At 51.1% G+C, this 23,514-nt stretch overlaps 2 protein-coding genes across 4 annotated transcripts in view; both read left to right on the forward strand.

Moving 5' to 3' along the window:
• The window catches only part of ENTPD1 (ectonucleoside triphosphate diphosphohydrolase 1), a 37,286-nt gene extending 29,492 nt beyond the window's left edge, over positions 1–7,794 (forward strand). Inside the window, exons 8-10 of the mRNA XM_082054304.1 lie at positions 533–652; positions 854–991; positions 1,139–7,794. Coding sequence (XP_081910430.1) covers positions 533–652; positions 854–991; positions 1,139–1,345 — 465 coding nt within the window. The 3' untranslated portion in view covers positions 1,346–7,794. The remainder of the gene's footprint in view (positions 1–532; positions 653–853; positions 992–1,138) is intronic.
• Positions 1,415–22,761, forward strand: CPN1 (carboxypeptidase N subunit 1). Of its 3 annotated transcripts, XM_082054307.1 has the most exons (10): positions 1,415–1,548; positions 7,827–7,905; positions 14,222–14,418; positions 15,152–15,307; positions 15,801–15,983; positions 17,532–17,643; positions 18,376–18,515; positions 18,832–18,931; positions 20,862–20,980; positions 22,493–22,761. In XM_082054307.1, the coding sequence occupies exons 3-10, from the start codon at positions 14,251–14,253 to the stop codon at positions 22,622–22,624; spliced, it is 1,110 nt and encodes a 369-aa protein (XP_081910433.1). In that variant the 5' UTR covers positions 1,415–1,548; positions 7,827–7,905; positions 14,222–14,250; the 3' UTR covers positions 22,625–22,761. The 3 variants fall into 3 exon arrangements, with proteins under 3 accessions (XP_081910433.1, XP_081910432.1, XP_081910431.1); XM_082054305.1 differs by lacking the exons at positions 1,415–1,548; positions 7,827–7,905 and adding an exon at positions 8,844–9,812; XM_082054306.1 differs by lacking the exons at positions 1,415–1,548; positions 7,827–7,905; positions 15,801–15,983 and adding an exon at positions 8,841–9,812.
• Positions 22,762–23,514: the final 753 nt, after the last annotated feature.

The following is a 23,514-nucleotide window of genomic DNA, read 5'->3' on the forward strand; positions in this document are numbered from 1 at the left end:
CCAGTGGCTGTGAGGTTCTCTGGGGGAACTGTTAATACTCCCTTGCCCTGTTAATAAACTCCTCCCTACCTGTCACCAATTGGCCATGGTCAGATATGGGCTATCTGTATTTTGGATTATATGCCGGGGCTGTGTACAGTCCTTTCAGACTGTCACCTCTGTTGTTTGTGGTAAGACTGGCTGCACATTCATCTCATTCAGTTGCCCCAATGGGATCACAGATGTGATGGCAAGCACAATTTGCCAGGTGCCACTCTGGCAGCAGGACACAGAGGAGAGGGATTTATTGAAGTTCTTCAGGATACTGTGGTCAGTGAAGTTCTTACCCACACCTTCCTTTTTGGGGTCCTTACCTCTCATCAGCTCTGAGTGATGTCTCAAAATGACATTGCTATTGAAAATACACCTACGTTTGTGTGATATTGCTTCTTATATTTCTCGATGTGTAAATAAAACCACTTTATTTTGTGGGATTTCCTCCATCCTGCTCATGCTGCAGCCCAGTCAGGTTGAAATATTCTTTCTCCTTCAGGCTTTTTCTGCTTTCTACTTTGTGATGAACTTTTTGAACCTGACCAGTGATCAAAGCCCAATTTCCCTGGACAAAGTGACCAGTGCCATTGAGAGCTTCTGTGCCCAGCCTTGGCACGAGGTGAGCAGTGCTTGTGTCAATGGGCTGGGGCTGCCGGGTGACAAAGCTGCTGATATTTTTCTGTAGGATAAATGGTTGGGGGTAAGTTCCAAGGCTGGAGGGGGAAAGATACCCCCAGCACCTGCAGTGGATGCTCAGATGCAAGCTGGAGCAGCAAGACGCTGTGTTTAACAGTCTGGTGACTTCTCGCTCCTTCCCCAGGTGAAGTCAGCATACCACCACATAAAAGAAAAGTACCTGAGTGAATATTGCTTCTCTGGGGTCTACATCCTCTCTCTCCTGGAAAACGGCTATGAATTCACTGAAAAGAACTGGCAAAGGATCCACTTTCTTGGAAAGGTGTGTCTTGTGGTGGGGAGGGCTATACCCCCACAGCCAACTGCAACCTCTGCTGCACAGCCTGGTCCTTTTCCCCAGGGATGTCCCTGCCCTGGCAAAGCAGCCCTTGCACCTCCCGGCACTGATTCTGCTCCTCTCCCGTTTCAGATCGGCAGCAGTGACGCGGGTTGGACCCTGGGCTACATGCTGAACCTGACCAACATGATCCCCGCAGAGGAGCCCGCTGTGCCCCCTCTTTCCCACGGCAGCTATGTGGGGTTGATGGTGCTGTGCTGCCTCGTGCTGGTGTCTGTGCTACTGTTTGCCTGGCTTCTCTTCCACAAGCCCAAGTGCCTGCAGAAGGGGATTGTTTAGAAAGAGCACTGGGGAGAGAGGGGCCATATCACCCCAGCCGCTCAGGGCTAGGAGACCCCCACAGAGCAGGCTGTACTGCAGAGCCCCTCTCACTGAAGCTACTGACTGTGTACAACAAGGGCATTTATTTCTTCTGACTCGTACTTGCACTGACAGATGTTGGGACATCAGGCTCACCACCTCTCTCTGCCAAGGACAGACAAGTGGGTGTCCCCTCCTTGAATGGGTCGTACTTTCATTCAATGAAACTTTGCTGCTTGTTGGTTTTTGCCTTGTGCACAGCATTATAAAGAGAAAAGCAGCAACAATCTTTGGGAGCCAGTGCTCCTGCAAGGGTAATCTCAGGGTCACACATCCCACTGAGCTCTTGGGGGTGATCACACACAGGGTGATCCTGCTCCTCCTCCTCTGAAGCTGTTCCCAAGAGCCCTTCCTGCACCAGCACACCTCTGCTTGCCTCCCTGAGCCCTTGCAGTCCTACAGCCAGGTACGGCCACCCAGCTGGCCCCTGAAGGCTGGCCAGGCTCCCAATTACCATTCTGGGACAAGAAGGGATAAGGATGAAAAATTGAGTGTGCTGATGGTCATCCGCCCTTAGTTGGGCTCTGGTGGCTGTCTGCTCCTTTCACAGGTGGCAAGAAGCCTCTTTCCCATGTCTTCCTGATGTTGCTGGACCAAAGCTGGCTCACTGTTACACTGAGCCATTTCCATGTCCCTAGGGTACATCAAGACACGAATTCCCAACCAGGCATTGCTGATTTTTGTAGGAACAGCTCATACTGGCCAAGGATCCATGACCAGTAGTGAGTGCTTATGCCTACAGGGACTCTGGTGTGATCAGCGTGCCTACAGGTATGCACCCACTAAAGAAATCCGGTGTCACTGTGCTGATCATACAGCAGCCTCCGACCTAGTGAAAACATTTATTAGGTCATGTTAATAAATAGACAGCTGGCAGCAGTTAATCAGATTGAACCACTCTTTCCACTAGCAAAATCAGTGAAAATTTGCTTTTCCTTCCCTCATGGCTTAGGTTTATCTCATGACTGTAAGAGCTAGGGCTTGTGAGCATACATACTGCAGCCCATCTTCTAGCACACAGCTAGGGCAATGCCACTGATCGGGTTTATGAATCTCTTTCTTCCATTTTTCCATTCCCTGGTCCAAATAAAAAGAGAGGTAAGTCAGAAGCCCATTTTTATAAAAATACTTGGAAACCACTGGTGCCTCTCTGCCTCCCACAAAATCTTGGAAATATCTTCTGCTAATGACCTGTAAGTGCTGGAGGCCAAAAGAAAGCAGATATTGTAGGGAGAAAGGCATGGCAGACACACACCTTCACCTGTTTCCCCAAGCAAAGCTGCAGAATGTGTGGAGGGGATAAGGATCTGCAATCCCAATAAAGCCTTCTCCTTTAGGCAGGCACAGACACACAGCTCGGGGTTTTCACGCTCTCCCAGCCTGTTGATTTGCATAGTGCAGGCTGGAAAACATCCCCCTGTTATTTCTTACTTCATGCCTGGAAGTAGGAGCTGTAACATATTGAAGGACCTAAAGGTGAGGGAAAAGTCTACCCTGTCTTGTGGTAAGAATTTTGGGCAGTTTATTGTTCTTCCAAAAATCTGTGTCTTACTTTTGCTCTGAATTAGCTGGCTTCAGCTTCTTTTGGATCTTGTTCTGCCCATTTCAGAAAGACTGAGTAACTCTACTGTCAAAATCCCTTTTTCTTTGTTGGTGCTTGCAAGTTGTCATTGTATCATATTAAATAGATTGATATTCAGTCTGTAAAGTCCTCTGTGCTGACCTTACTTGTAGCTCTTGACTCCACTTCTTTGAAAATTTTTACATCTCTCTGAAATTTGGACACCAAAGTTTTCAGCAGCGAGTGGCAGTTGATTTGCTAATAGTGTAAAATACCCTCTGATTTTGATCTATACTCTGTGTTCCCTGTTCGTATATCTCAGGGCCAGGTTTCCTCACTTAAGATAAAGTTTTGGAGCTGTTTTGTCCAGTTTGACTGTTGCAACTTGGCCTTTTTTCCCACTCATTGTATTCCAGAACAGCCACTGCCTCACATCCCACATAACTGTCTCTGAATGTGAGCTGCTTTGCCTTCCACATGGCTCCACTGAAATGGACACTATTGAAATAATATTCCCTCAGGCAAGTGATCCAGATCAACCCACAAATGTCACTTTCCCACACAGTTTGTCTATTGACCAGTTTTTGTTTTACCTGCAAATACATTGAGATGTTGGAATTCATCTAGAGATGGCATTTTCCTTCTGGTGATCAGAGCTGCATCAGCTCCCCAGTCAGCCCCACTTGCAGCACACCCCACCCTGTGCCATTCCCTGCATATGGAGTCTTTGCAGCAGAGCAGGTGCCCTAGAGAAGTTCTCCCCCTGGGCTGGTGCATCCTTCTTCCCTGTGAACAGTGTGGAAAACTGCAGAATGGTAATTCCTCTCCTCAGGGATCTGGCTGCTGCTTGGTTGTGTCTGTGATGCTGGAACTGGCAGATCCATCGGGGTATTTCAGAAATTGATGGAGAAACTCCATATGGAAGCTTGTGTGGAGAGAAAGCCTGTGCCAGTCTGTTCTTCTGGTCCTTGCTAAGGGTTTGTGCCAAAGGAAAAGGTCAAATACAGAATCTGGGAGAAGAGAAGCAATGTTTTGTACCTTAATTGCAAGTCCCATAGTATTAATATTGTTAGCTCTTGATTCTGGAGTTAGGTGGTCAGCTGGTATCATCACTTACTCCCTCCTGCCTACCTTCTCTTGCTCTTTGGTTTGGGTTTTGTCTTTCTTTTAAAGCTGTAAATGTGATTTGAGTGCAATCTAAAGGCCCCAAACTAAGACAAATACAAAATATGTTACATTATTTTTAAACCTTATGACTTTTAGACCACACTTATAAGTCAATCTCTCCAGAACTAGAATTTCTAAGGTAACACCAGATGTGCTGCGTAAAAATCATTTGAGCAGGCTGAGGCTCCAGGAATTGGTTAACTGAAAGCATCCTATCAGGTGAGACCCTTGCATATCACTGGCCGTATTTGAACCTTCCCAGAAAAGTATATCATTTTTTTCACTCCATTTCTTCAACTATTGCAGGACTTTATCCATGGAAGCTATTCAAAATCCCTGTTTAATGAACATTAATTTCTTTGCTTCTGTGCTGCCTCTGACCCAGCTGTACTCAGCTCAAGTGTGTGTTCCTGTGCCACCCAATGTGTACATTAAGACCCTTAATGACAGTGGGAGGAATTTCCAGATCTGCCAGTATCTGGAATCACGGTATCACTTCTCTTGTTAATGCAGTTGATCTGCCTCACTGATAATTATCTGTGCCTTATTTCTAATTTGATAGCTTCTGGCTTTAATTTCTAGCTGCTGGCTCCTATACAGTTTTGCTTTTCTGGGTTAAAGCATCTTTTAACACCACATATTCTTGTCTTGCAAATATTTATTCACTGATCAGCTCTGCTGGGCTGCCGAGGCTCCAGACCTTGGTCTCTCCCGTTTTGCCACAGGAAGCCCTGAGATGTGCTGCAGCAAGGTGGGATGAGGGTCTCTGGTTTGGGTTCAAATGTGGAGTGGTCCAGTTCAGGGGGACTTGATAGCTTTGTCTGGTGTGGTAGCATTCTGGTCTCTCTGGCACTGATGACTTCCGGGAGGTCTCTCATGTTCACTCAAGTGTCAGTTCTGAGGCAAAACTTAGTGGTGAGGCTGAGATTTCCAGCGGTTGGAAGAGAAAGCCTGGGTGCCTGCAGCATCCTCACATCTTGCAGAAACAACCAGTTCCCACTGCAGGCTCTAAGTACCCTTCACTCTCCTCCCTAACACAGCCAGCTCTCCTCTGTGCACAGGCCACAGCTGATTTCTCTGGCCCTACAGCAAAGCACAGTGGAGCCTCCACTTGGTAGAAAGCTCTTGAAAGTGGGGCCATCACCTTTGTGGTGAGAGGCTGATTTGCAATGTTGCAGCTGGCTGGGGCTTCCCAGCTTCTCCAAGGGTAACTCTCAACTGGACATGTGCCCCCTCCTTGTCTGTCCCAGTTCTTCCCATGCTCTGTGCTGGGGGGACACGCAGGCTCTGCAGGGCTGCCAGCTGCATCACAAAGCTCACCACCATGTTCAGGAGGGGCTGGGAGGGACACGCTGAGTCCCTGCCACACAGGCCATGTGCTTTATTTTTGTGGCTCAGCCCTGATGAAATGAATCTTTGTTTTGATGCAGGCACAGATCTCTGTATCCTTATCACAATAAAGATATCTGAACTGATGCCAGAAAAATATTCGCACTGCTTTCCAGAAGATGGGAACCTGCCAATAGTGGAATGGAGCTTCTGGCACTAAATATGGAAAAGTCCAGAGATAAGATTTCCTCTCTTGCCTGTTCCCTGCTGTTCTTCTGGATCAGACCTGGAGTTGCTGGTGGATGGGCAGCATCCCCTTCTGGCAAGGAAAGGCACTGTGGTCCTTCCCAGGCTCCAAGCACCTCACATTGGTGGCCTCACTCCTAGGAAGGCTGCTAGTACCCAAACCCCATCTTTCCTTGCTTTAGCTTTACCCTGACCTCCCCAAAGCAGTTTGCTCTCCCTGCAGTGCACTGGCCGGCAGCAGTCCTCTGTCCTCTCGCTCCCACAGGCAGCACCACTGGCATCATGCTGGCACCGCAACCCCCTCAAATAGATGAAGGATGGGGGCCTGTGCCCCTTGTTTGTGGGGCTGAGCGGCTGCGTGCCTCTGCATACAGCCAAGGCTGTAGCTCTGCCAAGGCAAACATGCTTGTCAAGGCCCATCATCTTTCTTTCAGTACACGCTCTCCCCAGTTTGCTCATTCTTAGAGCTCTTAGCTTGAACTTTCCTCAAATTTTCCAATCTTCCTCTGGTAACAATATGGTCAGAATTAAAACAAACACACCAGGTGGAGTCTTTCCACAGGCAGCTCCACAGGGATTGGCTCCTTGCTGCCTCTGACTCTCAGCTGCAGAGCGATGAGGGGGACGGGGCTCGCATTTGCATTCCTCTCACTCTCGTTGCTGTGGCACAGCGCCTTCCTGCTTGCCCTCTTTCTCCCACTGCCTCAAGGTCTCTCCATCTTTGCACATCTGGGGGGATGATCCATCCCAGATGTGTTAGCTGCATGTTCCAAATGAAGTCTTTGTTTACTTCCTGTCCTGTTTCTAAGAACTAAGGTCCTACACTGTTTATTTCTAGTTTCATCAGTGTTTTTTTAACATATGTGAATATATTATTGGCTTAGTGCTTCATTTCCATGTTGTTTTCCTAGGATGTGACAAGAGCGAGTCAGCACATTGGTGCTCATCTTCAGCTGTGTGGTGGGCAAGGATTTAGAGGGACAGCGAGGGAAAGGGTATGATCCTTCTAGGCATCAGGGGTGTAGGAAATTTGTGATCAAGCAATTGCTTCTGAATCTACATAACTAATAGCTGTGGATGCCCTGTTTCTCTGTGAATTCATCCTATCCTCTTTTGCACTGACTTAACTTTCAGCTTTGATGAGGTAATTTCATTGTGCCTTATGTGCAAAACTATTTCCTTTTGTTTGATTTAAACCTGCTGCCTGATAACAGGCTGTCTCCATCTCTATGCTATGGATAATGCTGACTAATTCTCCAGACCTAGTAGTGCGTCAGATGCGTTCTCCGCCCACCCCAGATTTTGCTTATGGCTCCTTTTTAGGATCTAATGGTCTGGCATTTTTTTTCTGTTGTTTCTCACATCAGTGTTGCGTGTCTCCATAGGAAAGCGAGTGCTTTTCTCATGCATCTCTTGGCAGCACTGCAGCTCCAACTCTCCCACTGCTGTCACAGGCCACTTGAAACAGCCAGGGAAGAGAAAGAGGAGGGGGGAGACAGACCAAACATGGGGTTTGTGCTATTTTACTATAGCCATGCCTAGCGCTCTCTGGCTGCCAAGTAACACTGGCTAGCACTGGAAACCTGCCCACCTCCTTTGCATCTCCTTGGTTGCTGAAAGCTGGGGGGAGAGCACTTCCCTGGGAAGGCAGCAGCCCTGGGAGCAGCGACGTGAAGGAGGTGAAGGCATTTGCCACTGCTGTGTGAGCTTCCAGCTCCACAGAATACCACCAGGCATGGTGTGCTGTAGAGATACAAGCTGTCCTGCCATACCCATGTTCACCGTGCCCCGCTAACGCCTCAGCTACTTTTCCTTGGTTTTCTGTAAAAACTGGGAGAAGCTAGCATCTCCAGGACTGTTTCTTGTTACCTGATTAAAGATAAGTGCAATGACATCCTGCTCCTGAACATGTGTTGCTCTGAGACTGACTGACAAGTGGAGATGTGGTGGGGTGGAGCTTAAGTGGGAGAAGGTATTAATGCTATCTTTATGTATGTACAATATTATCTTTTTTTCTGGTCATGTCTTCAAGAGATATTTATTCAAAATTAAGACTTTTACAACCTGTTTTTTTTTGTTTTTTTGTTTTCTTTAAAGGGGCCATAATTGAGAGGAGGATGCTGTGCAGATGGGGCAGGAGACCAAAAATGCACAGGGACAAGGACAGAAAGGACTGGTATGGTGGGACTGGGCCAGAAGAAAGTTGGAAGTGGGAAAATCTGAGTAAGCCAAGCCAGGAGCAGACAGACTGTGTGCTTTGCCCACCAGTCTGCACTGCTTGCATTAGAGGATATAAATAGTGGCTCCTTGGTTTAACCACTGCACTTCTTGGGAAACTGATGCAGAAAGGTGGTCAGTGACCCAAGTGGATGTGGAGGACAGGTAGGGCAGCACTGATGCTGGGCAGCACTGGTAGAGGATGCTTTGCTGGGGGGAGAGGCAGCTAGAGCAAACCTTGTCACAGAGTTTAGAGCAATGTAGCATGGATTCACCTCAAGGCTAAAGGGAAGACATGTTTAGCATGGCACTGAGTATCCTGAGAAGCCCATTGCTGATGACAGGAGGAGCTCCTTTCCAGGATGACATGGACAGAGCAGTGTGGCTCACATTAGCAAAGGGAGACTTTCTCCTGACACATCCAGGTGTGACGGTAAATCTTCTGGCTGTTTGTAGTCACTTTTGGCCTCTGTGTCAGGGACGTCCTAATAAAGATCTCCATCAGAGCCACTAAGATGTGGACTTCTAGCCCCATGGGGTAAGGCTGCAAAGCAAGGCTGCCTCCCACAGCTGCACCCATCCATGGGCAGAGCACAGGGACCTCGAGGTGGCCGCTGCCCACTGGGGCAAGGGTGCATATAGTAAGAGAGAGGTGGAGAGGAACCAGCTTCCCGCAATGTCAGAAACGGTCTGCAATTCTGTTTATTAGCAGACAGTGGGGCACTTTCATCTAGCTTTAGGCTGTTGAGCTTTCTTCTGCTGCTCATTGCCTGATGCCTGTTGGAGACCATTATCTTGGTCACTTCCAGTGCAGAGCAGGGTGACACCTGAGCGCTCTTCTTGCTGGTATGTGTTCAGTAAACAACCCCTCCATCAGACCCCACGTTGCCCTGTCCCCCCCTTGCGGTTTCCTAGCTGGGCTGCCTGGGTTGGCAGCTCCGGGGAGAGCCATGCGGTCTGCGCCTCTGTTTGTCTCGGGAGCAGCGGGACTGCCGGGCGAGCAGGGGCCGAGGCACAGGGCCTGGGAGACCCGCAAAGCCTGCGGTGCTGTCTCCCTCTGCTTCCCCAGGAGATGGGGCAGGAGAGCAGGAGCGGTTCCGAGCTGGCGGCGGGGCCCCGCGAGGAGCGGCGGGAGCTGCCCGCGCTGGGCAAAGCTGCAGCAGCAGTGCGGTCACCGGGGCCGCCCCGGTACTGTTTCCACCCCGCTCGGCTCTTGCCCCACCGACGGGCTCGACGACGGGCATGCCCCCGCCCGCCGCCCCCTTCTCCTCTCCCCCGCCCCGCCGCTTGCCGTGCGCTTGGCAGCCCCGACGCCCTCCGCAGCCAGTTTTCCAGCCCTGCGCTTCTTCTGCAGTGACAGCCAGTGGCTGCTGGGGCCTGTTTACTATCCGGTTAATAAGTGAGCTGGAGCAGGGGGAAACTTCCCCGACGGCGGAGAGCGGGTTCGCCGCGGCGGGCGGGAGGGCGGGCGGGGGGAGCGTTCCTGCGCCGCGGGGCCCCGGCGCGCCCCGCTCCCACCGCCCCCCGCCCGCAGGTGCAGGGGGCTGGCACTCAGAAACTGGAAAGAGCTGGTTGGAGTTTGCACTTTAAGCTCCCGGCTGGGAGGGAACCGGGGGCTCGGAGCTGGTTTGGGCGCCGGGAGGATGGCTCGGTGGTTGCGGCCCCTCGTGGGAGCCCTGATCCTGCTCGAGGGGGCGGCTGCTCTCAGCTTTCTCCACCATCGCTACGAGGAGATGGTGCAGGCCCTGTTCCGCGTGCAGAGCCAGTGCCCCTACGTCACCCGCATCTACAGCATCGGCCGCAGCGTCGAGGGCCGACACCTCTACGTGCTGGAGTTCAGCGACTACCCAGGCATCCATGAGCCCTGTAAGTATGGGGGGACAGGGATGTGGCGGTTTGGAGAGGATGGGAGTCATTGCTGCGCTCCTGGCCACACAGCACCATTGGACACAGGGTGGTGGTTACATCCCTTCCTAGGTAGGACTCCCAGTGATGCCCCGGTGTCAGGCAGTGCTGGCTCTGGCAGGGACCCCATAGCCAGCCCAGGGACGGGCACCCAAAACACATGCGCATGTGCTTTGCTTTCATGAGCTGCAGCGTGGCCAAGGCTCGTACTTTGGACAGAGCTCTGACTTTTCAGCACAGGGAAACACGGGACCCCAGGCAAGTCCATCCGAGCAGCACACCTGCAATGCCACCTTCTCCCTCCCAAAACAGAATGGGGCAGGCAGGGGAAGGGAGCACGCACCCTCCACCCTTTGCTGCTGGATAGTGGCAGGAGGGAAGAGTTCAGCCCTTCCTCCTCCAGACCACAAAGCAAGGGGACAGCAAATGAGAAGCCCCAACTGAGCAGACGCTGTGCTCCCACAGCCCCACGGGCTTTGCAGCCCCTGTGACAGGCAGGTCTCAGGGATCTCCACCTGCTGCCACGTGGCCCTGCGGAGCCTTGGCAGCCACAGCCCCCTGAGCTGCTGCCTGTGCAGCGTGGAGACGCTGCGGAGCCAGACCTTGCTGGCAGCCAGGTGCCCTGTGGAGGACTGAGGGAACCAGACGGCTCCCAGGCTGGGGGCATATGCACAGGGCTTCCTCACTTCCCCGTCTTGTGCCCCAGAGCCACAGAAGCAGACAGGGCTCTGCCTGCTTTTTGCAGGATCTTTTGCATTTTCAAATCCTGGCTCGCTCTCTGGTGTGGTTAAACGCAGGGGCTGACAAGTACAGGCAGCCAAATCACGTGCAAAAGTGCTGGCAGCGCTGCAGGGGTGAGCAGGACCTGTACCTGCACCCCCCTCAGCAGAGCAGCTCCCCCCAACCACACTGTACTCTCTGCTCCCCTCCTGAAGCCCAGAGTATTGCCTTCAGGGGTGCCAGGGCATGGGATGGAAGGCTTCCCACCCTGACCTCCTCCATGCCAGCTCCATTTGGTACAGGGAAACTTGCATAGTCCTGAGGACACCTCGGGCACCTCCACAGGACAAAGCAAGGAGTGAGCAAAGGGCACGGGCAATGTGCCAGTGGATGTTATACCTGCAGAGCTTCAGGAGAGCAGCCGGAAGGGCCACAGGAGGTGACAGAGATCTCCTCTGCCCCAGGTGGGCAGCATGGACCTGTGGCCCTGTTTGTAGCATGGGCCACCTTCAGGCTGCCCTTTAAGCATGTAGCATGATGATTTCGGGAATCTGTGGGCTCCCTTGAAGGCAGTAACTCCAAAAAGCAAACCTAGAGTTAATGAGCATATGTGCAGTAATTAGGGTCTGTGTGGCTACGTGGGTAATGTTTAGGGGTCTGCATATTGAAAAGACTTACAAGTCCTGCCACAGACTCAAACAAAGCAGTAAAGAATCCCTGCTGAGACCTTATATTTTTAAATAAAGGCTGCACATATCCCAAGGACATTTTTATAGTTTTTATAACTGGATTGCCTAATTAAACCAGTTCTCATGTCTCCTGAAATCTACCCAGGTCAAAACACATTGCCCACTTGTGGTCTCCTGCACTGAGGCACAGTGATCAAAATATATGGAAAAGCATAAGGCATGGGGGATTTTGGAGGCAGCAGATGCATGACGCATGGCCCTGTGGTGCTTTTGCCCCAGGGATCATGGCAGACACTGTGTGTGGCAGGGGGGGCTGCATGCTGCCACGGTGAGTCTGGCTGCTGCTGGTGGCTGGAAAACTCATGGTGCAATGGGAGTCTCCAGTTCTGGCACAGACGGCATTTATAATGATACCCTGCTTTTCCTTGTTCTTCTCTGACCCTTTCATGTGAAATTCAGCCTTCCTTGTTAACCAGATTCCCCTGGTATCTCTCATCTTACCAGTGCTAACTCCAGCCTGCAAGGGGACATTATATTTTCCCACAAGTAACTGCTTTAAAAGCCCCTCTGGGAAAGCATAACCTATCCGTCATGTGTGGTGCCTCTCCTGCAGCAAGAAGCAAGTCCTGCGCTGGGCACTGTCTGCCTGCAGTCTCTAAATCTGTATTTCTGTATTCTGTATTTCAGAATGGTTTGGGTTGGAAGGGACCTTAAAGATCATCTAGTTCCAAACCCCCTGCCCTGGGCAGGGGCACCTTCCACTAGACCAGGTTGCTCAAAGCCTCATCCAGCCTGGCCTTGAACGCTTCCAGGGATGGGGCATCCACAGCTTTTCTAGGCAACCTGTTCCAGTGCCTCACCACCTTGTATCTAATCTAAATCTACCCTCTTTCTGTTTAAAGCCATCACCTTTTGTCCTATCACTACATGTCCTTGTAAAAAGTCCCTCTCCGGCTTTCTTGTCCATCCCCTTTAGGTACTGAAAGGCTGCAATAAGATTCCCCTGGAGCCTTCTCTTCTCCAGGCTGAACAACCCCAGGTCTCTCAGCCTGTCTTCATGGGAGAGATGCTCCAGACCTCCTGTCATCTTTATGACCCTGCTCTGGACTTTCTCCAACAGGTCCATGTCCTTCTTATGTTGGGGGCCAGAGCTGAACACAGTATTCAAGGTGGGGTCTCATGAGAGTGGAATAGACCGAGAGAATCACCTCCCTTGACCTCCTGGTCACGCTTGTTTTGATGCCGCCCCAGACACGGTTGGCTTCCTGAGCTGCAAGTGCGCATTGCCAGGTTATGTTGAGCTTCTCAGCAACCAACACCCCAAGTTCTTCTCCTCAGGGCTGCTCTCAATCTATTCTCTGCCCAGCCTGTATTGGTGTTTGGGTTTTTGTCTGCCCAGGTGAAGGACCTTGCAGTTGGCCTTTTTTAAACTTCATGATGTTCGCACAGGCCCAGCTCTCAAGCCTATCGAGGCCCTTCTGTATGGCATCCCTTCCCTCCAGCGTGTCAGCTGCACCACAGAGCTTGGTGTCAGCCACAAACTTGCTGAGGGTGCACTCAGTCCCACTGTCCATATCACCAACAAAGATGTTAAACAGCGCCAGTCCCAATACCAGCCCCACTCGTCACCAGTCTCCACTTGGACATTGAGCTGTTGACCATAATTCCTTGAGTGCGACAGTCCAGCCAATCTTTTATCCACCGACTGGTCCATTCATCAAATTCACGCCTCTCCAGTTTAGAGACAAGGATGTCACTCAGGACAATGTCAAATGCTTTGCACAAGTCCAGGTAGATGATGTCAGTTGCTCTTCTCTTATCCACCAATGCTGTAACCCCCTTGTAGAAGGCCAACAAATTTGTTGGGCATGATTGCTCTTAGTGAAGCCGTGTTGACTGTCACCAATCATCTCCTTATTTCCCATGTGCTTTAGCACGGTTTCCAGGAGGATCTGCTCCACAATCTTGCTGGGCTCAGAGGTGAGACTGACTGGCCTGTAGTTCTCTGGGTCTTCCTTTTTTCTCTTTTTAAAAATGAGGGTTATGTTTCCCTTTTTCCAGTCAGTGGAAACTTCACTGGACTGCCACAACTTCTCAAATATTATGGATAGTGGCTTAGCAATTTCATCTGCCAGTTCCCTCAGGAGACTGTGACCTCATTTTAGAAAAGTCAGTGGCAAGAGACCTTTTTGCTTGTAATTAAATTGCCTGAGGGACAGTTTGATCCATATTCAACTCAATCACTGAGAGTTTCTCCAGGCTTTTGTCCCTGTCCTTTGAGGGTAAGGAAGCCCCTAAACCTTTTCCTTGGAGGCAGGTGAAAGGGAGGAAGAGGAGAAGCTGCTGATGCCTCCCACCACCCCAGGAGTCAGGGGCTGACAGGCAGCAGCCAGAGGCGACTGTGCCCTTCCAGTGAAAGAGCATGGCTCATCCCAAGCCAGAGACTGATTTTATCCTGCTGAGTAGTGAAAAGCTCCTTTCTGCATGCAGAGACAGGAATGTACCATGCTGGTGAGAGGCACTGAGAGCAAACAGTGAAGGGCAGTGGTAGAAATGGGCTGTTTTCTCCCCTGCCACCCACCGCAGAGTTGGGAGGCCCCGGGACCCCAGGGCTGGGGGCAGCAGCAACACTGCCAGTGCTCCATGGTACCTCTGTGCTGCCTCTGCCCAGTCTGAGACCAAACCACTGGCAAATACATCCTCTTGTGTGCTCTGAAGGCGAGCAGCAACCTGTGGAGAGCCTGAGCTGCTCCCAGGGGTGCTGTGCAAAACTCATATGGGAGCCCATATGAGAACTGTGCCACTTTCCCTCACTGGGGTTTCCATTTTCCAAGGGAAAGGGCTATTTCACACCATTTACTGGTCATCCTTTGGACTTGCCCAGGCTCCCTGCAGTAGGAATTGGCTTTTACCCCTGTGGCAGCCTTGGCTGACAGTTTCACTCTCTGTTGCTCTCTCTAGTGGAGCCGGAGTTCAAGTATGTTGGGAACATGCATGGGAACGAGGTGCTGGGCCGTGAGCTGCTGCTGCAACTCTCCGAGTTCCTGTGCGAGGAGTACCGCCGGGGCAACGAGCGCATCACCCGCCTCATCCATGACACGCGCATCCACATCATGCCCTCCATGAACCCCGACGGGTACGAAGTGGCTGCCAAGCAGGTACCAGGCAGCGATTGCCTCCTCCAGCTGGGTAGGGGCAGAAAGCTCTTCAGATCCCTGCGAGATCCCTTTCACCGTGCCTGTGGGGAGGGAGCATCCTTCCTCTCCATGCTCTGCCAAACCAAACCCCCTCAACTGGCATCATTGCTCCTCTGCTCCTGTGCCAAGGGCTTGTACTGTGTGTCCTGCCCCAGGTGGCCCTGGCAGGTGGTGGAGGTGGCTTCCTACACCGGCCTTGCCCTCTCCAGAAGTTATTTGTCACAGGATGGTCACTGCAAACTCCCTACCCCAGGTGGGAGAAGTGGCAGCTGAATGCCACTGTCATGAGCAAATGGGGACATGAGGGATGAGGCAGGGGGGAAGCCCTCTAGTCCTCCCCAAAAACCTCACCCTTCATAGGATCATAGAATGTCAGAAGTTGGAAGGGACCCACAAGGACCATCAAGTCCAACTTCACACTGCTACAACTCAGGAAAATATTTTATTTGTGGCTCTTCTGGTTGAGGCAAATTATTTATTTGGCTCATGCCTTGCTCTGTCACCCTGGAAAACAAATATTGTTATTGACTTTCCCTGTCAGTACCAATACTTTTTATTCTCCTGCCAGCAATAACATGCATGTTGTGACTCAAATGCACGAAGCACTGTTAGGACAGCCAGTCCTTGTCACCCTGACACCTGGCCTGCCTGCTCGCACCCTGTACTCACCCCGTGATGCACCTTTGCCCTGCAGGGCCCAGACAGCAATGGGTACTTGACGGGGAGGAACAACGCCAATGGAGTGGACTTGAATCGCAACTTCCCTGACCTCAACACGTTCATGTACTACAGTGGGGAAATCAGCGGGCCAAATCACCATATCCCGCTGCCTGACAACTGGAAAAGCCAGGTACGTGTCTGGGGTGCTGTGAGGGCTTTGGCATCCTCTTACAGTGGCCCAGCACCCTAGCAGATATACTGTTCTTTGGCTTGCATGTTGCTTGTCTCCTTCCCTGTGCCTCCAGCATGCAGAGAAACCATGTAATCCTGCCCTGTATCACAGCTTGCATCTCTGCCAAGAGATGCTGGCATCACAGCCAGCTTAGGAAGGAGGTTGCAATCCAGAGGAGGTGGCATGTGCTGGCTAATGCCTGTGCCTTGGGTTTTGGGGCTGTGCTGGGAGAGCTGTAGCAAGGTGTGCACCAGAGGAGCCAGCTCTGTGCACTAGGGTGGGCGGTGGACAGTGGAGGAAGCTGCAGGAGCTGAAGCAGGCACGTTGCAAGGTAGGGTCTGATGTGACTGCTCACACCGCAGCCACAGGGTCTGATGTGACTGCTCACAGTCCAGCAGCTGGCCCAGAGGTGGCTGAGCTCTTCTCCTTGTCTCCGGCCCTCTCCTCACAGGTGGAGCCGGAGACGTTGGCTGTGATCCAGTGGATCAGCAGCTACAACTTTGTGCTCTCAGCCAACCTGCACGGTGGAGCGGTGGTGGCAAATTACCCCTATGACAAGTCCCAGGACCAGCGGTTCAGGAACCACCGGCGCACAGTCAACACACCTACCCCTGACGACAAGTTGTTTCAGAAGGTGAGCACAGCCCCAGTGGGCCAGGGCATTCCCGCATCCCTGGCAGGGTGCGGCGTACGAGAGCTGGCTGGGAGCCTCTGGGTCACTGCCTCACACAGGAGCCAAGCCAGGAAACGTGTTGGAAATAGCCTTTGGCAGACTGCGGCATTGCTGCCAGCCACTGGCTTGTGAGCCAGCTCAGGGCAGTCCCACTGTGAGCTGGTTCTACTGCATGGACAGGCCAGTAGTAACCCTCACGAGCCCCTTCCTCATCTATGCCACGTTTAGGTTCCCCATAACCCCAGTACCACAGGTGTCTTCAGTACCACCCTGTTCTTCCAGAGCTGGAGCCTGCCCTCAACTTTGCTTCACCATTGTAGCATGTATATGTGTATACGCTTGCTTGTTTGTTTGTTCTTCCTGGAGAGGTGGCAGGGTTTGTCTGAGGGTCTGCTGAGAGCAGGATACGGGAGGTGGGTGCCCAGCTGGGCTTGTGGATAGTGAAGAATAAGAAATACAACACAAAGAGTGCCAAGATAATAGGCAGACATCAGGGAATGTATCAGTGTGCTGCTGATCCTGCTAGCTCTAGTTGAAGCCTGTGGTTTTGCTCTATTGTTAAAATGTCCTCGAAAACAGTGCCTTCAGTCACTGCTTCCATTAGGAAATACCCAGCACAAGAAAAAGCAAGTCTGCATTAGAACAGTTAATGAGAAAAATAAGTCTGAGCTGGAGTTCAGCCTTCTCTGGAAGCAGAGGCTGTGCAGGGGCTTGCCAGGACCTGCTGGGATCAGGGCTGCACTCAGACCCAGATGTAGAGAGGCTGCAGTCTGGGGCGTAGCCTAATGACACCCACATAGCCTCAGAAATCAGAAATTTTGCAAAGTAACTGTTCTTCTGCTGATAGCAGAATATAGCACTATCTGAACCATAATACAAGGCTATAGAGTTTCCTTTAGAAAATGCAAACAGCAATCTCTTAAACTGTGTCTTACACAGAGGGCAAACTTTGGATGTAGTAGCCTGATTTTAGCCCTGCCCTCATGCCTAAAAGTAAGCAGTAGTCTTAATAAGGGTGATAAACAAGTGGTTGCCAGAAACAGAAGTTGCCTAAATTATTTCTTAGTACAAATTCCCCTGATATATGTGATATTTGCATCAGCACTGACACTGGTTAGTCTTCCTTGCATATTTGCTCCCCCCTGTTCGTGCCATTTGAGATGTGTGGGCCAGCAGTGATGGAGCTGGGTGCCCCTGCATGGGCCCACTGCCCTCCACTCCCCCTCGTCTCAGCGGGAGCAGGGCAGAAGCTGCCTGTGCCATCAGCAAGCCTCCAGCTTGCCAGATTTCTGCTCTTCCTCCTCCGCCTTCATCTGCCAACATTTCATAGAGGTCCTGGCACTTTGTGTTGTATTTCATGGCAGTAAAATGCAGGGGCTGTATCCTGTCTGACTTCCCTCCCACGCTCCCCAGCAAAGCCCCTGCAGGAGGGGGGATGTTTTGCCCAGAGTTGGGCAGGGTCCCCAGCCACACAATGCTGGAGCAGTGACCAATGGCTGCTCTCTTTAGCTGGCCAAGACCTACTCGTACGCTCACGGATGGATGCACCGTGGCTGGAACTGTGGGGACTACTTTGCTGATGGCATCACAAATGGGGCATCCTGGTACTCGCTCAGCAAAGGTAAGTGCTGGGCAGGTGAGCACCACCTGCAGCAAGGTGTTCAGCTGAAGAGAGGTGAAGGGATAGACAAGAAACCTCAGGACGGGATGGCCTGGGGAAGGGCTGTGGTGATAGCTCTGTGCCCATTACTAGATAACGGTTCTGGTGTCTGCACCTCAGACTGGGAAGTGGCTTGAGAAGACTGGAAGTGGCTTGGGAAAGAGGCACAGAAGTAGTCAAGGTCTGCAGAGAGCTGCTGTGTGCTGCTGGATGAAAGAAGCATTTATCTGTTAGTGTATTTGAAAATGCTATGTCATAACTCCATCAGGAACATCAGGAACAACTGTGACCAACGGGAAGACATTTCTCATAGTGGCTAGCTCCTGAAAAATCTGATTAAAAAAGGCATAATGAAGAAACTGAAGGTCAGCAAATTAGGCTAGAAAAAAGACTGGAGAGCAACTGGAAAGGGACATACAGCCCCTGTGGTACCAGACTTCCCTGAGCTTCTGGAGTCAGAGTGGTGAATGATCCACCTGAAGGAGGGAGTCAGGTGGCTATAAGGGAGGGAGCTGCACCAGGGGAGAAGGTGCAGGTTGTGCTGCATGGAGGGGGGAGGCTGCACCTGTGGAGCAAAGAGGAAGAGCAAGACAGTTCTGCTGGAAGACAGACATGGGCCAGGATGCTTGGGAGATGAGAGCAGGGCAGAAAGGGGGCCTTAGATTCCCCTGGCCATGGGCTCTTGTCTTCCAGGCATGCAGGACTTCAACTACCTCTACACCAACTGCTTTGAAATCACTCTGGAGCTGAGTTGCAATAAGTTCCCGCCTGAAGAAGACCTGGAGCGACAATGGATGGCCAACCGGGAGGCCCTTGTTGCTTTCATGGAAGAGGTAAGGGGGCAGTCCTGGGACCTATGCCTTTCTCCTGCAGGCTTCCATGGGTCCCAGCCCTGGGGGCAAGACACCAATGGAACATGGGAACACAGAGGTGGAAAGGAAGTGGATGTGGAGCCCGCTGGGTGTCCTAGTTGGCAGGCTTTGGGAGGGATTTTGTTTCTTAGACTGGCTCTGCTGGGGAGAACTGGGAGATCCAAGGGTATAGGGAAAGATGGGGTTGTCACCAGAGCTCTGCACTCCTCCAGTGCTGGCAATATCCTCTTGAGCAAAGGAGGGTCCTTGGCCCAGCAGTCTGTCTCCCTCCCTGCAGGTCCACCAGGGCATCAAAGGGATGGTGTCAGATGAGAACAACAATGGCATTGCAGGAGCAGTGATTTCTGTCCAAGGAATCAGCCATGACATCACCTCTGGTAGGTTGTTGGTCCCCTTGCATGCTGTCCCTTTTGGATACAGCCTCTTGGAGACTATCTGGGTATGTGGGAGGGGGTTAGCAGGGGAGGCTATAAGATGTGTGACCAGTATGGTTTACTTCTGAAAAACATTAGGTGTGAGGATTGAGCAGTGCACAGTGCTTGTGCATGCTGGACTGGGGAGGACTTAAGAAGGCTTGGGAAAGAATGAGGTGAGAACTGGACTGCAAACCTTACTGTGAAGGACTTCAGAAAGTCAATTCTGATTTTATCTCAGAGAAAAGAGAAAATGCATTTATATATAATCAAAGAGAAGACTGAGGAAATAATCTACTCAAGTATCTAAGTATCTACACAAGTGCTGAGAAAGTTGATAATGAAGGACACGATGGCAGGTCAAGATGAAAGGCTGAAAGTTCAAGACAAAATTAGACTGAGAATGAAGTGCCACTTCAGTTTATCCAAGTTGTGGTGGTTTCTCCTTTGCTGGCCGATTTTAACCTCCTTTTCGTAAACACCCTTCTCTAGCTAGACCAGACATTATACTCTGGCTACAGAAAATAGCCAATACTCCAGCTCTCCAGAGCCAATACTCCAGCTCTCCTTCTGGCTATAGGACTGTGACCCAGTTACACTCTCATATTCTGCACTTACTATGCCAGCCTACATAAGAAGGGGGAGTGTGTGAGAGATCACAGAGTCATGGAGCTGCTGGCTGCGAGAGCCCTCTGGGGCTTAGAACAGAATTGTCCCCAGCGTTGGCTCTGATCAGGCATCACTCCCTCCAGCCAATTCTCACTGATGCCCAAGGATGGAGATTTCACAGCTTCTCTGCTGTCCTGTGCCAGGGCTGCACCACCTTCACAGTGAAGCTGTGCTCCACGATCCACCCTGAAGCTCCTGAGCTGCCATCTGTGGCTGCTGCACCTCATTGTATCACCTGGCACTACTCAGAGAAGTTTGGCTCCACCACCTTTGCAGTTGCCCTTCAAGTAGCTGCTGTCTGTGAGCAGATCCCTCTCCGCCTCCTCCCAGCCAGGCTGAGCCCACCTGGCTCCCCCAGCTCTCCTTGTGAGGCCTTAGCTCTCCCTGTGGGTCAGGAGCTCTGGTTCTCTGATGTCCCTCTTAAGTGGGGGGCACCAAAATTTGGCACAATATCCAAATGCAGCCTCTCTGGAACAGAACAGGAGGAGAAAATGATCCCCTTTGACCTGCCAGACACCCTCCCTCTTTTCCCTTGGAAGCCCCGGACTTCTGTGTCTCACACCAATTAGCCTCACAAGCCAAAGTGATACAGACTGCCTGTAATTATTTCTCAAATTTGCAGTACACATCCAGTTTCACAGATGGGAGTACACTGAAATTGCCTAAGTAATTCATAATTTGCTGCTGCCTCGTTGGCCATCTCCTGTCCCTAACCACACCAGTGCACAGTCCATCAAAATGCTCCTGGGGCTTCCTTGTGCAGGGAGAATCAGGTAGGGGAGCAACTGAGCTGATGAGTGATTTAAACCCACTGATAACCTGAATGTGGCAAAATTGTATATGACAGGAATTAGAGGTTGTGTTACGCATAAAGAATCAGACTGATGATGATTGCCCTCAGGTCTGCTGTCATCTGACTGGTGAATGCTCAGATTTGCAGCCTCCCTGCACAGACACAGCCAATGCTGCTGTGCCGTCTCCTGTCATTTGGTGTTTACTTGCAGACTGACCTCTACTCTGTAGCGCTAATGAGACGTGACATGCAGTCTACCAATGTGAATCCAGCCTCATGGTAGCCAGCAGATCTGGAAGGAAGGCCAAAAACTGTGTGGGTTTTGAAGGCTACACATCCTCAAGGAAGTTCACTCAGCAAGAGCTACTGAAATAGCTTTTGCTCTGCTCCCTGTACATCCTGAGTGCTTTCTCTTCTCATCCTGTGTTCCAGGTGATATGGGGGATTATTTCCGGCTGCTGCTGCCTGGCACTTACACTGTCACAGCCTCTGCAGAGGGGTACCAGCCCCAGACAGTGACAACAACAGTGGGCCCAGCTGCTCCTTCATTGGTGAGTCAGGCTGCATAGTCACCTGGGTGCCTCCAAATGTCTTCAGCTCTGGAAGAAAAAAACGCTGCAGAAGATGTCTAGTGAACTGTAGAGAAAGGAGATGGGATGTAGAGCATTGCCAGGAGCTACATGCTGTCTGCTTTGGCAGACAGAGGGCTCCACACAACTCACAGAGAGGGACAGGGTGAACGCAATGCCATGTGCCTCTCAGTTCCTTACTGAGGGCTCACAGCTGCACTTGGCTGCCCTGACAGCTCCTGTGTCCCTCTGCCTTCTGGCCGTGGGGACAGACCCTGGCTGGCTGGGGCTGCTGCTCTTTAGCTCTCCCCCCATCCTCCCCACTCTCCAGGATGTGATAATGTGGAAGCAACATCTGTTCCCTGAGGTTCCACTCTCCCCCTGGCTCTGTGGGTTTCAGTGCTCTGCTGTCGCCTCCATCCTGCCTGGAACCAAACACATTATCAAACTCATAGCAAGAGGCTGAGGTCTGCCCTTCTTTCTGCTGAGAGCACTCAAGACAGATAGGGACTGGATGCCAACAAAGAACAGCCAAGCACCTTTGGAAGATGAAGTGAAACCAGGTGCTCTTGCCAGCAGTGTGGCCCCTACAGCACCCTTCTGAGGGCAGGCTGGGCAACTAGGACTTGCTCATAAAACCAGTGGGTGGTGACCCCTGTCCCCTGCTGTTGCCTGTGAGCACAGCAGGACTGCAGATGCAGCCTCTGAGGACTAACAAGAACCCCCCCGGCTGTGTCGTCCTGGCACATAATTTGCTACACTGCATGTACACTAGTTAGGCTCTGCCGTAAATACACTGTGGCGGTTCTCCCACCCTCTGTCTCTTCATCCCACCCTACCCAGCCTCTGAAGTTCTTCCAGAACTGCCCTTTTCTCAGGATTATAAACCTTCTAATTTTCATCCTAAATTTATTTATGGTCAGTTTATTCCTTTTTGTTCTTATGCCAACATTTTGCTTTAAATAGCCCCTCTTCTTCCCTGGTATTTATTCCCTGATTTATTTATAGAGAGCTGTCAAGCACAGTCCTAGCCTTTGTTTTGCTAGGTTAAGCACCCAGCTCTTTGTCTTTCCTTTTTGAAAATAGATTTTCCTTTTACCATGTTATTGTAGAAGAGTGATTTGCAAATGCAAAGCAATGCTATTTCTCTACCCTCTCATGAAAAAAGATGAAGAAAGAGCATAGCTCAGTCACTTGCCTTTCACAGTACATCTTCCAAACCATCCTAGGACATCACACTGCCATAGGAGCAACTCTCTGCATAAGAAATGTAGCTGAATGTTGGTACAGTATTTTCCACAGGAAAAAAAATATGTCTCCAGCTGATTTAAGCACTGAGTTCCCATTGTAGCCTAACACTGGCTGAGGCCCCTCATTGCTTGTCTTGGCCCTGGAGGCAGTTTTGAGGTCTCTCGGCAGAGGCAGGCCTTGCAGACCCCTGAGCCAGCAGAGCACGCACATGGAGTTACATGGTTATTTTTGTTCTTTCTCCAGGTGCATTTCCAGCTCAAACAAGATGTAGTGAGAAAGCCCCCAGAGCGTAAACCCTCAGGCACGCGCATGAACAACAAAACCCTTCAGAAGAAGGTAGTGCCAAGAGCCACCCGTCGGGGGACCCAAAAATGAGGACAGCTCACTTGGCTGAGAGCTGGGGGAAGCTGTTGATACAAGGCCTGGCTGATGACTCCAGCCAGTGAACTTTCCAACAGTCCAGCATGAAACTAGCCCAAATTATTAGGTTATTAAATGAGGAAGTATTTAATCCCTGAGCAAATCGTGAAGTCATTCACAATGAAGTGTGTCTGGGCTATGGTTTCCCAGTCAGCGTCCCAGTAGCTCCTGAGTTCTCCTCTGCACTTGCTCCATCTAGGAGACCTCTGCTCCCTTTACTCCTGGACTCAGTTGCTACAACTCAGATGAGATGCCCAGCATTGGTGCAAAGCAGGGTGAATGAATCCGGCCCTTGGTCTTTGCTGGACTCACAAATTGGGCATGTGAATCCTGGCACTAAGTCCTCAGTGTGAGTGCCATGCTTCTCCTTCAGGTAAGGACAGTTGCTGCCTGCAAACCTAAAATAGTGGGAGGTCGGTTTTAAAGCAGTCAGTGATGTGACCAGCTCTGAACATACGTTGTCCCATACATAGCACAGCTGTTGCTGGTTGGCTACACCACAAGTAGGAATGCAGCACTAGGAGGTTGTGGTCAAGGTCATCTCCTGGCTGATGTCACATTTATCTTGATGTGCAGATGGGACTTCCGGGTAGCTGATTTGGATTATTTGTAGTCAGGCAGGCTGAAATGATACATTCTGGCAAAAGCCAAGGATTATCTTCTCTCCATATGTCTTATGACCCAAACCAGATGGCTCTCTGAAGGGTCTGCTCGAGCCAACCCAAACTATTAGTGTGAGCATAGGAGCAACTAGGTGAGGTCTGACAACTGGGGATGAGTAGGAGTACAAGAGTGGTGATTTGATATCCCTTTGAGACAAATTCCCTGAACCTTGGTCCTGTCAG

The sequence above is a fragment of the Streptopelia decaocto genome, assembly GCF_964273445.1.
Source record: "Streptopelia decaocto genome assembly, chromosome: 5".
Classification (NCBI taxonomy): domain Eukaryota; kingdom Metazoa; phylum Chordata; class Aves; order Columbiformes; family Columbidae; genus Streptopelia; species Streptopelia decaocto.